Source organism: Thermobia domestica, chromosome 17 (assembly GCF_964235325.1).
Source record: "Thermobia domestica chromosome 17, izTheDome1.hap1.1, whole genome shotgun sequence".
Classification (NCBI taxonomy): domain Eukaryota; kingdom Metazoa; phylum Arthropoda; class Insecta; order Zygentoma; family Lepismatidae; genus Thermobia; species Thermobia domestica.
Genome location: NC_137470.1, coordinates 171756973 through 171770994, shown reverse-complemented (window position 1 = coordinate 171770994; position 14022 = coordinate 171756973). Strand labels below are relative to the sequence as shown.

Sequence of the window (14022 nt, the reverse complement as noted above, 5' to 3'; positions counted from 1 at the left end):
ACTCAGATAAAGGTGGGAGTTACAGCATCAAGATGGAGAAGAGGAGAGAAACACCGGCCGAGTTGAAAATTTGCCCTCAGGTCTATAAAAGGAAGCCCCCTGCGCTTTACTTAACTACATAGAGTAATTTGAGATTAAGACGGTGTAGACATCTAGTGGGGAATTTAAAGCAGTAAAGAAGACGTTTTGGGTGTTAAGAATAGCATTCGTCGGCGCTTGCCCAGAAAACCGTTCGAGGGCGCCACCTGAAGGCTTCATCCCTTCGCTTTCTGGCTGTCTTGAGGCACACACGAACGACTATAGCAGCGGCAGGCCAGGGGGTGTCTTACAATCCAGCGTACCAAAAGCCTCTCTCTTTGAATACGTGCTACTCCGGTGAAGTAGTGGGCCCTGGTGCTTTTGTGATTTGCAAAAGTTAATACTCCGTTTACCTCTCCAATAGCAGCGAAGATGTCTACCACAAAAACCACCAAAACATACACCTACCGAAGCACCGGTGGAGGGAATGCAGATGTTAGCATTGAATATAGCGCCGATCTAAGCGCTCTTACGAGATTAGAGGTATTGTATCATAATCACCAATTCTATTGTGAACTAATACTACTAATACCTCTTAACAGCGATACGAATTAACCCTAACGGTGCAATTGTTAAATAATAAATAATAAAAAAAAGAATATCTTTTACAAATGTGTACCTTAAAAATTCTCGCTCAATATCTGTTTACTAGGTCATGTTATGAATAATAAGGGGAAACATGGCCTATGTTTTATTGTCAAAACACACCACACGAAATAGGATATATGTGCGTGTGTTACTTGTGTTGTTTTGTGCTTTTCACACATTAATTCGCAATTAAGAAACATTCTAATAATCTTCGCCACACGTAAACACATACACAAGTTACATGAAATCTCTTGACGAAATGTTTGCTAGTTAAAAGGGTAGAAATAGATAAATACGAAAGATATAATTTGTACACTGAAAAAGGGAAGAGAATTCTAGCATACTCACTCTCAGTACTTCCAATAAGATTTTCTCTTGTACGTAATGACAAATTCACTTTATAACAATCTTAAATACAATTAAAACACTTTCTCTAAATGTGATATTCTAAATTATCCCGTTGATACAGAAAGAAAAAAGCGTAAATTTCTTTGAGGCGTACAACCAAAATAGGAAATCTCTAGCAATCTGGATCGTGAAATATTTGACAAGTTTATTAGTAATTAAACTCAACAATCAAAAGTAAATGTTGCTTTTCTTTTTGCTGAGAATTTACATATCTACTTGATAAGTGCTTAATTCGCATAGTGAATTAGGAGTTGTGAAAAATATCATAAACTGGCGAAAGTATAGAATTCGTTACAAAAATTAACGCCTGCATTACGAAAACAAGAATAAACCAACAAGAATATGACCACGAATAAATAAAAGAGTAAATTTGTTTCAACACAAAGTGTTTTCATATAACTTACGGCGTTGTTTGTTCCGTGGTTATGTTGGGACAGTATCTTATTTTTGAATAAAAGTGAGTGGTGGCTGTGGGAACAAGAAAGCGAATGTTGATGAAAATTTTTCTTTCAATATTGAACACCTTTACCGTAGTATGAGGATCTATTATTCTAACCCACATTTTGCTAACTAAAGTTTTATTTTGTCTTCACACTAATGACATTAATACATAATAATAATGAGACAATTTAGAAAATCGATTGTACACCTACTCATTTGCTAATGCTGCTTGAAATACACTCGCAATTGTTATATTTTACCAAATGGTTGATCTTATAAATTTTGGTTTGAATTTGTCAAAGCCTGAAGTCTGTAATAATCAAAAATATGTTGTTGAAAATATGTATTTTTTTCTTCACGCTCGAGAGAATCTTCGTATGGTTTTGTTTTAAAAAGTTGAACGCCCACTTTTAATTTCAATTTCTATATTTTTTGTCACGTATAACTAGCAGTTTTGAGACAAGTTTGCAAGATAGGTTTTCAAAAGGTTGGGCAATGTCTGCTACACTGGAAGCTCATTCACTATTAAAGAAATAGGAAGGCCATTTTAAAGATGGATGATCACTCAGCATTTTATTAATATGCCCGTACATAATAGTAGAAGTTTATTTAAAATAGTAAATGTTCTTCATAAAAAGTCAATGAAACTTTTTTTTTATTACTCGGATTCTTCAAACTGTACTAATAATAATTTTCTTTTAAAATGTGGTGATATTAATCCATGTGTTCAAAATTAAATTTACCATGTGTAAATTATTTATCCTTGTTATTTATTTTACAACTTTGTAGAGAAAATGCTTTTACAGTTAGGAAGTTCAAAAAATTTTAGAAAATCTTGAACAATTTTATTTCTACACAAAACTTTAATTAAATACCGCTCACTAAAAAGAAGGGAAGTATGTTTCGCTTTGCAATGATGTCCCAGTTACAAAGTGTAAAGAACATAACACTTATGAATTAACAAACAATAAAATTCTGTAAATCAAGTTAGCTAGTTCAATAATATACTCGAAACTTCAATTTTTCTACGTTTTACCAACAATGACAAAAATAAACTCTTAATCAGGATAGTTGATGCTTTATTAACTAGTCTGGGGATACTTAATAACTTGTCATTCTATCTATATATAAGTCTTCAGTGTGTACGAAAAAGTTATTTCAATTTATTTTAAAATCAATTTAAAATATATTTTAAACAATGTCTACAAAAACATTTAAAATTATGTTTTCTACCTACGATTCATATTCAATGACAGAATCAACCAAACCGTTTTCCTAGTGAATGTTACTATAATTCTTGTAATCAAATTAAATAAAAGGAAGTATATTTTGAATATGAGTTTCGTAATTCCATTTAAAAAAAATGAGTCATGATTAAGACGTATTGAATTGATGTATTCCACGTTTTTTTGTTAGTATTAAAATTTCAATTTACATTTCGTTATCTTTTAAAATAATAGAAAATTAATTGGCAAATTACTGAATTCAAAGTTCTTGACAATGGAAACCGCTAATGTTCAGGTGTACTAGTCAAAGTTCTGGACAATAATAAAGATGTATTTACTATTTGGCACAGAGTGATTGAGTTTTAATTTGCACGTTAGGATTGAGGCAATTAGTCCCAGACTATTTGGTATAGTTTGTGGACTTTTTACTAAGTATTACACTCCACAATTTCTTCTTCCATTATTACGAATTGCTCTTCATATAATTGGTCAGTATTGTTTGTTTGCAAGAGAAGTAAAAACAATAATAAAGTATTACTTGTCTGTCTTTGTAAATTGAACTTAAACTTGTTTAAGCTAGTTCTTACCTTTGGTGGATGGGGTCACTTTTTCGATCCTAGCTCGCGCCAAGTGAGCTTTGTAGTGGACAAACACCGCATTGTTCTCGGGGTTCTCGTTTCCTCCCATTTTTCATTCCACAATTTTATTGATTTCTCATCATCACCGTCTTCTTTAGCCTAGTCAGCTTAATGATTTCATTTCTTTTTTTAATTCGCTTAAGTTAGTTAAACTATCGCCTTCTGTTTTTAAATTGATTAACTTATAAAAATCTAATACCACTGTAAATTATTTTTATAATAATTATAAATATTTGCATTTGGATGCATTAGATGAAAAGAGTGACCTAAGAGAAGCTAGTCTCTCGTGGGCTGGAAAGATTAAACTAATTGGTACTAAAACCATGCTTATAATTTTATTGGTTTACAAGGAAATTTACAAGGAAACACCATCAAAAGTATTGTTATATCTGTGGTTAATTACTGGCCAACCTTAAAACAAGAATACAGGTGACATTTAAGATAAATATTTTTTTAAATTGTTGTTTGTTTTTAATGTTATTTTGTCCAATTCTATTCTACTTTTATATCAACGCTAATTTAATGTAGCTAAACTTGACAATGATTTCTTTTAAATGTATTGTACATCTTTGCTTTGAATTCGCCCTCCTTTGTTAAGAAGGGTAGATTATTTCTGTTGACAAGTTATTAGGTACATTTCTTTAGCAATTCCATACACATATAAAATAGTCGAACGAAGTTCTGAAAATTAAATATTAAATTTATCGTCCCACACTGATGATCTTTTAAACAAATGAGACGGGTGATTATATAAAGCGAATCATCTTAGAGGAATTGTGAAATGAGGATGTGAGAGGAAACCGTAAAACCATGGAAGAAATCAGCAGACATGGTGCTATTTACCACCAACTGCCATAGTCTGAGACCAAAGCAGACTCTACCAGTGAGGATTTGTGCCCTCAATAAACTTACCAGTATTTGATATAACATACACAATATTAAAAAAATACATAAACTACTAGCATTAGATTATTTCATATTGGTTCTCAATATATTTTAATAGTAAACACAATATATTCTCTACTTTAATCGTGAAATTAGTTTGTGGATTTATTCTCAATTTATACGCAGACTTTATGCATTGTCGGGAACTTGAAAACTAAAGGTTTATTTTTATCTTAGTATAAGAAAAGCAGTGATGTAATCAAATGGTCATCAACTGTTTCTTCTTTGCACGCGACATCTGACTTTATTTTACGCGTGCTCATTCCATTTTAAATTGTACAGTAGGTGAGAAAAATTCTTTCCGTTTGATGGAATTAATTTCGTAAATAACTTCAGAATGGAAGGAAAGTTGAGCACAGTTTTCAGTAATTAAAAAAAATATATATGTAATTTTTCTGTACGCTCATACCACCGTTATTCCCTAAATAAATTTTACCAAGCAAAAAATCTTTTGTCGCTGACTGTATATGGATGTTTTACATAGGTTTGGTGCAGTGGACAAATGTTCATTTTGAAACAATCAATCGTGAATAACACCAACACTTAAGGAAACTCTCACAATTTTATAGTATTTATTTTAAATTTAAAAAGAAAATGTTATAGAAAACCAAGCGATTTCAGCTACAGTACATGGAGTTAGATTCTTTTCTATTGTACCGAACTAAATTTAAAATTTATTAACTTTAGTTTAGTTTATGTCTTCTACGTCCTTATGCCATACCAAGGACGTATGAGAAACAGGTGGACTCCTGGTGACTCAGTGGTAGAGCGCTCACCTCTGTTGCGTGGAGTCCTTGGTTCGATTCTCGGTCAAGTAAATTTCATGGTGGACAAAGTTGTGTCCGTGGGTTTTCTCGGTGTACTCCCGTTTCCTCCCACTTTGTCATTTCACCAATTCTTCCATCATCATTCATTTGCTTTAGTAATTATCTCCGTTGACCTACATGGGTATAATCATGGGAAATTAAACTGAACTATTTGATTTCATTTAAAGTCCAATTTTAGTAATTTTCAACTTGTTTCACATTTAGGATGTCTACCTGAATCTTGTGTCAGTGGTTAAAAGAAACGCCCAGATGTTGTAAATTGCTCTTATAATAAAAAAAAGTGTTCACTTTTCAATGTATTTAAATGGAGCGTTTAAATCTCTTCTGTTCACTGAAGGACCCATACGAGATGAACTAGTCTTTAAACACGCTCAATACTGTTCGACATACATGTGTACGGACCCTCAAAGTGCTTCTAGAGGCGGTTCGACGTTGTGCCATCTGTTGTTTTCTTATATGAATGAAAACGAATGTCACTCAAGAGTAGACTACAATGTGCTGCCCACTGTTAGATTCCTTCTTATTACATGAAATTATACTTAATTTTGAGAGACGATGCAAAAATTGATGTCTTGGTGATTTAAAATTACCGCCTCTCGCAGCGCCTGATGGATATTCAACTCCGGGCTCGTGGGGTTAAAAGGAGATCAAAGTCACTATTTGGGTTCATATCCGAGACAAGAATTCCCACCGTAAATCGACCGCGGAAACACACGTACAAAAAAAAGGCTTGTATCGTAACTACTTGATCGCTAAAGGGGCACAATTTTCCTCTGAAATAATGTGACTGACTCAGGATTTTGTACACGTGGAGGATGAAGACTTGGTACGAAACGAGATAAGGTCAGTGTAAGTAAATGCGAATTTCCAGCTGGAAGCGTGTAAGGATATCGGTCTCAAAGTGGACGGAAGTACATTATAACTATTTATGATAGTGTCAACAGAAACATTGTAATAAGCAGTAATTATGTAGAGGAGGTGAATAAATTTACATATTTAGGTGTAGTGCAAAGAATACAAATATTGAATTTAGCATTTTACAAAATGTACAATTTATGGTAAATCCTTATCATTCCGGGATTAGGATTAGGAATTAGATTTCTGGGCATTCGGCACCTATGACCATGTTAGCTCGTCATTAGGATTAGGATTAGGAATTAGATTTCTGTGCTTTCGGCATCTATGGCCATATTAGCCCGTCACTAGGATTAGGATTAGGATTAAGATTTCTGTGCTTTCGGCACCTATGGCCATATTAGCCCGCCACTAGGATTAGGATTAGGATTAAGATTTCTGTGCTTTCGGCACTTATGGCCATGTTAGCCCGTCACTAGGATTAGGATTAGGATTAAGATTTGTGTGCTTTCGGCATCTATGTCCATGTTAGCCCGTCACATATGAGGGATGACGTCCCTTGGTGATCACACTATCCAAGAAAAGTGAAGGAAGAAAGGATTTGGGAAGTAAGGAAGCGGCCTGGGATCTGTATGTTAGGTATCATCCCAGCATTTCCCTCTTATGAATGAGGAAAACCCAGGAAAACTTCACTCAGGGTGGCTGGTTTGAAAAACCATGTTGGGCGATGTTTTTGACCGAGTATCACCACCGTGTCATCACTCAGTAAAGAACACTTTATCATCCGAGTAACATCGAAATATTAATATATAAAAAGAAACTCTGAAGTATAATTCTGTCTTACTTAATAATATGTGGAAGTTGGTCATTTATGTGCAGAGAATGATCTGAAAATTATTTAGAAAAAAAAAGTTTGTAAAGAATGGAAATACGACCAATTGAATAAATTTAGAATGAAATTAAATGAAATTTTTCAGTTTAGCGTGTCACGATTGCATCTTTTAGGCTAAGGGAAACGGATAATTAAGGCAAGTGAACGATAATGGAAGAATTGGTGGAATGAGAATGTGGGAGGAAATAAGAGTACCCGAAACGAAACACGGACACGATGTTGTCCACCACAAACTTACTTGGCCGGGAATCGAACAACGGACCTGACGCACCAGAGGTACGAGCTCTGCCACTGAGTCACCACAGCCCCTGAATGAATTTACAAAGCTACAAAACGTTGAACTAGGGAGCAAAGTGACTTCGTCATAGAACACAAGAGGCGCGCCCACATGGGATTCTACCCGCAGCTCATACACCCAAAAAAGTTCATAACTCGGCTTACATTGTATACTTTCTTATTAAAACTATACTTGCTAAGCAAAGAAGCTTGCAATTATTTGATTTTCACTTCATTTGTACTATTTCTTTCCTTATAAAAACAATCAATTTCATGAATTTCTCTGATAATTTAGATGGAAGAACTTGACAATTACTTATCGTCTTTTCGGATGCAGAATAATACCGGTTGATGTATTGGAGGCGCCAACCTTTGGATCCATCTCAACAAAAATTTCTGGGTGTGCGCGTGTTGATTACTCAGCCCAGGTGAGAAGGGTCTGTGGTTTCATCACGGGCCATGCGAGTTTATAGAGGAAAACCTTTAGTAATTGGATTTTCTCGAAGTTCTCCTATTTCCTCTTACATTGCAGTTTATGCTGGAAATCATCGAGGAATTTGATTTTCTCGAAATTCTCCTATTTCCTCTTACATTGCAGTTTATGACGGAAAGCATCAGGTAATTCGATTTTCTCGGAGCTCTCCTATTTCCTCTTACATTGCAATTTATGCTGGAAAGCATCGAGTAATTCGATTTTCTCGGAGTTCTCCTATTTCCTCTAACATTGCACCATTTCTTTATAATCATTTATTTTTGTTGATAATTCCTCTCCTTCAGTTTACAGAACATAATCGTTTGTCGTAAAACTACAAATATTTCATATCATTCTAAATGCCAGTCGTCAGAATTGCTACATATAAGTGCGAGGAGCAGTCAGAAAGTTCAAGAAACGTTGTGATGCAATCACTGTGAATCTTGTACAGTGCAGTCCTTATGTTCCCTAATTATGAATATGACAAGTGTGAACAGGTCATAACAGTCAGTGTACGAGTAGTTTAGCCAGATGGAGGAGTATGTGGTGACCAGTTGGTGGAATATTGCGGTTCAAACAATGCATAAACGTCAAGCTCATGTGCAAATTGGATAAATCTGCTTTAGATACTTACTTTGATAGCCTTAAAATTAGTTTACGGTGTCAGTGCTTTAAAGAAAACAGCACCGATACTCGTTTCGCCACGTAGAAGATATCAAAACAAACGTGACGGCTGAACTTCGGAAGATACCAAAAGAAGACTTTCGTCTCTGCTTTTAGCAATGGCATCCGCGGTGGAGGAAGTGTGTATGTTCCGAATATGCCTACTCTCAAGGCGACTAGGTAAATGTGTACTTATGTAAAGAACAAGAGTAAAATTTCGGGAACTTTTTGACCGCTCCTCGTATGTATCATACTTCTAAAATAGAAAGATATATCGTTGGTTGGTTGGATTTGACCTTGGTGTCCCTTTGAGCAACGACGTGCACCTACTTCTTCACGTGAGATCATAACTTCCGCCGGTAACCAAAATCCGGTACAGGGGCCGCGTTGGCTCAGTGGTAGAGCGTTCACCTCTGGTGCTTGGGGTCCTGGGTTCGATCCCAGCCTCCGCCAAGTGAACTTTGTGGTGGACAAACACCGTGTGCGTGGGTTTTCTCGGGGTTCTCCCGTTTCCTCCCACTTTCTTCATTCCACCATTTCATTCATTGCTCATCATCACCGTCTCCTTTAGCCTAACCGGCATAACCGTGGGACGTAAAACTCAAAGATTTCATTTTTCAAAGTCCGGTACAGAAAGCATATAGCCACGAAAGGGTGGCTAGCATGATGTATAGAGTCTTGTTGGGGAAGTCTAGTGTAAAAGGACATTTGGGAAGGCCAAGAGAAATTTGTGAAGATAATAAAAATATCTTCCGAAGAAGACGGCTAACAACAATTCCGAGTAGATTGGTTTGTCGCGGTGGGACAGGATCCATTGACTTAGAACCAATCCATCAAGCAGTTACATCGATTATTACGCTAATAGATGGTGCTAGTGTCAATGTCCATTTACTTTAGCTGCCATCTGGAAAGAATCGGTGTAACTATTTGATGGATAGGTAGATATTCTCTAAGATTCTTTATCTACGACGTCGCCACATAGTGCAATTCGCGTCTCGAGACGGGAAACCTAAAGGTATACAATTATATATATTTTTCGCTTTATTTTGACTTATAGAATAACGATCTGTAGTCTTTGAGCGCCATTTTTCTATATAACCCTTATTCACTACAAATTCAGCAAGGAAATTATATAATTACTAGAAGATGGTGAAATTGAGGTTCTTTTCGAGACAAAGTTTCTCGTCTCGAAAAAGATGCGAAAATTATGTCTCGTCTTGAAAAATATCTTTTCTATCGTAAGTGCTCTGTCTCGTCTCTCCTCGTCTCATCGGTAACCATAGAAATAATGTACAGTCTACTAAAAATCAACTGATTTTAGACTTAGAAAGAGAGTAGCTAGACTTTTGTGTTCTGATAACAATGTGATAATTACTTTGCACCTAATAATAATTATTTTTCTCCCGTTATGAAAAAAATAAAGATCTTGTAAACAATTTGTGTACTAAAAGAGATTATTTCAAAGGCAGGTGGGTGGAGAAATCTCAAAATACTTTTATTGAAGCTAATTAACTCTTTAATTTAAACACTTCTAACAAAATGGGAAAGCATTATAGAATACCTTAATTTCTGATAGAACTAATCATCTTCTTAATTCTAGTTAGTTGAATGTTCAAAATTTTAGGACTAACAAACTAATAATGAAAAATTTAATTTTAAATATATTTTTGGGAGACCTAGATAAAAAGAAATATGGCCTAGGTTACCCCAGCTGAGGGAGGTTTCTTTGTGTTTCTTTCGTGTGACCAAGTAAATGTCAAAGAGTTTATTTAGTTCAAAAATATTATTTTACCAGCCAAAGAACAGTATAGGATACGCCTTAAAAACCAACAAAATTTCGCCTCACAATTGAATCAGACTTGGTTCAATTCTACACACTCATGTTCTGACGTTTCTGCCTAAAGCTAGGTTGCCATGCTGCAAGAATCTTGTAGCTGTCATTAAGAAAATCTTGCAATCCCATCTTTCTATTTACTGTTTACACATTACAACTTTCTGAGAGCACAAAAGGTATCTCCATCCATGCAGCACTGCACTCTACTGGACAAATAGTCAACCTCCTCCTTAACAACAAGATTTCTGACACGCTTCCCCTCCCCGTTCAAAAAGAATTCGTCGTTTCGGAAGCGGTGAAACTGTTTTCTTCTTTATTTCAGTGGGAGGGCGATAGCAGGTAGCAAGCATGACGACTCAGAAAGTTGCACATGGTGTGACTCCTTGCAAGATGAAGAAATTGTTGCATGTTCCTTTCAAGACTATGTTTACATGTAGGGCTACAAGATTCTTGCAACATGACAATCTAGCTTAAGTAACAGAAAAAATTAACACATCAGAAAAGTACTTGCTGTGCACACGAGGGAAAATAAACTTATTCTGAGAAGAGATACTCAGTAGTTTCAGGGAATAACAAGCAGTAATTTTGCAGAAATTGAAACAAACTTCGTTATCTCATAAACCCAAATTCTTAATTTATTAACATTTTCAATGCATACATCCAAAATCGGATCATCGTAAACAAATTTCCCCGTAACTTTAGAATATTATACAATGTAAACCAATTTAAACTACTGTTCTATTCAGACAAATGAAGTTAATTCGATACCGGAATGAATAAATAGTGCTTTAATTGCTGAATTCCGCCACAAATTATTAGCAAACATATTTTATAAAAGTAAACAAACGTTTGAACTTAACTATTAAAAAAATCTATGTCCTGAAGTAGTTGTGATCTTAAAACAATCAATGCCGTTAGAGCTGATATGTGAAAAAATGTAGGACCGCGATGACTTTGTAGTAAAACGCTCAACTCTGGTGCGTGGGGACCCTGGATCAATCCCAGCTATCGCCAATTGTGGGGGACAAACACCGTGTGCATGAGTTTTCTCGAGGCTCTCCCGCTTTCTTCATTCTACCATGATCATCTATCTCATTATTACCGTCTTAGCCTCAGAGCATAACCATGGGACGTTAAACCTCACAATTTTTTTGTAAAGTTGACCTTGAATTTAAGAATTCTAAACAAAAACTATAACCAAATGTACTTTTGTTACTACTCAAACTGTAGCAAATATTCGCCTTTTCTAGCTCAATTTGATAATGGGTGTTACTAGATTCAAACGAATTGTGCAAATAATAATTGAATATGTTAAAACTTCAGCTTTATCATGTTGTACCTTCTTGTAGAAGTGAATAGTGATGAATAATACGCTGAATACTTCATTACAGTAATTGCATTTAGATGAGATGAATGAAACAACTTCTAAAACAAACGTTATACTATAATCATTGAACATACAAAATAAGCACTGTATTCTAGAACATACGAAGGAAACGTTACACTCGAGCACATGTAAAACAAACGGTATACTCTAGAATGTACGAAAATAAACGTTATACTGTAGAACATATAAAAGAAACGTTGTCCTATAGAACATACAAAAGAAACGTTATATTTTAGAACATCAAAAAAAATGTTATACCCTAAAACATACAAAGAATATTTAGCAAGATTGTAACTCGTTATACATTTACGAAGTATAACACTTTGAAACATCAGCGTCAATTGATGCGATAATATTGCTATTTTCCAGAACTATGAAAAAGTTAAATATTTTAAAGTCAAGATATAATTACATAAATTTATAATTAAACGCTCTTTAGAACTTTGATTATAAAATTCTGTAATTTTCTGTTTTTGCAATCTGGTAGTTAAGTTGTTACTGCTATCGCCTTTGATTCGGAAGACTTCAATTCGATTTCTAGTAAAAGTATTTCTGAATTGAACCGTACATTGGGCTTGTCGATCTACATCCCACATAGCCTACGTGCTAAGAAATAACATTATACCTTGGGGGAAAATGCTATAGTTTTCAACATTTTAATACTTTTTGTACGATTTTAAAGAAGTAATTTGTAAAACTGAAATTAACAGTTTGATTTTAATATGGCATTTATCTGACCACACTGAAAGAAATAAAACAAAAAACTCTCTTAGGATTATCTCCCACGGATATGTATGAAAAGTGGGTCTCTTTAAAGAGAGACACACATTTCATAATTTCACGTGGGTAAAGTAATGAAGTTGAATCTGAGCCTTGGACAACTTCAGTAAATGATAAAATAAAAATTAAGTAACTAACCTAACGAGAGATTTTTGTGTTATATTTTAATGAAGGAGAGATTTAAAAAACTGAAATATATTGAACAATTATTTTCTTCTCATTTCAGGACAAAATTCGCCTTCTCCAGGAAGATTTGGAAACTGAACGAGAAATCCGCCAGAGAGTAAGTAAAAACGAAAATGTAACTTGTCTTGATTTTATGTTAACGTCAATCCACTGTTGCATATTTTCATATTTGTATGTACTTTAAATTTTCTATGAAGGGTACAGTGTTATAACCAGCAGCCCCCAACTTTTCTTTCTCAAACACGAAACTTCCTTTCAAAAAATTTAAAACAAAAAAGGTGATAGCTCCTTCAAATGAAAGTAGTTTATTTTACTGAACTAAAGTAACTTTCATACTAAAGTAAGTGAAACAATAATTGAAAAATACTATATTTGTTCGACTGTAAAGATGAAGTTCTTTGCACTGACTTTACAGTTAAAAACTTGTGGTAATTAGTTTTGCTTAATAAAATAAATGATAACATACTATTACTTGAAGACGGATTTTTTTTTTGAAGTTATAAATATTTAACCGAAAAAAGAAACATTTTAAAGAGAAACTACTATCTATTCTTATTTCTAAACATCCCAAAATCAAACAATAGATTATCAAATCTCAATTAACCTCTATTAATCACCACAGCGAATCTCAACAGTTGTGTTGCAAAAGCACTGGTATGTGACTCATTCCCATGTGCTGAGGCGTGAATTATGGAATTTGGAAACAAAATTATGCCATACATAAAGCCTTCCAGTCTTGACTATACACGGCACATTTTATTGTTACCATGAAGTCTTTAACAACACGCTAAAATCACTTTTGTGGTCCTTTTGTTTGACGTACACAGTATTTTCTAGATAAACTTATAATATTAATCAATAAAAAAATATCTAGCTTAAGTGTGTCGTGATGTCGTGAGCACTGGTGTTACCATCCTGAAGAAGTTGAAAATCGCTGAAGTATTGCCTATCTATGTAATCCAATGCTAATGGTTTACACATGTTTCAGGCACCTATTTGCCACGTAAGTCGATTATTGTATACAAAATATTAGCTTGGCATCAATGCTGATGTGGCCAGAGACAATGTTTTCTGTCGTTGTGTTAACAACTCTGTGAGATTTTCATGAATATCAGTCTATTAGTTTTAGAGGTGTTTCAGAGATTATGATTGAACTCTTGACTATAAAGTCTGGATTGTAGTCCAGAAATGTTTTCCAATTATTCGTCATTATTGTCAAAACGCTTCTCAAACTATGACTTCTTATAACCTTTGGCAATAGATCAATGAGAAGAATATATTTTTTTCTTACGTCGGTTTAAAACACATGGATAAGACGCAGCATTCTAACATTCTTATGCATAATTTACACTTGGTGGGTGACCCAAAGGAATAACATAACCAAGCTTAAATTCTTAGGTCGGTGGGTCAGAAATTATTAAATATTTAAACAACCTTATTCAATTGATTCACCTAGAGATTAAAACTTCATTTAGTTCTTCCTGTACATATTCCTTTTCGATTTCTATTTTCCTCAACACCCTGTA

The 14022-nt window shown here is 34.5% G+C and overlaps 1 protein-coding gene across 1 annotated transcript in view; it reads left to right on the top strand.

The window, feature by feature from the left end:
• Positions 1-211: 211 nt before the first annotated feature.
• The window catches only part of Prm (Paramyosin), a 153495-nt gene continuing 139684 nt past the window's right edge, over positions 212-14022 (top strand). The window contains exons 1-2 of the mRNA XM_081744655.1: positions 212-561; positions 12537-12593. Of these exons, the coding sequence (XP_081600781.1) occupies positions 451-561; positions 12537-12593 (168 nt within the window). The 5' untranslated portion in view covers positions 212-450. The remainder of the gene's footprint in view (positions 562-12536; positions 12594-14022) is intronic.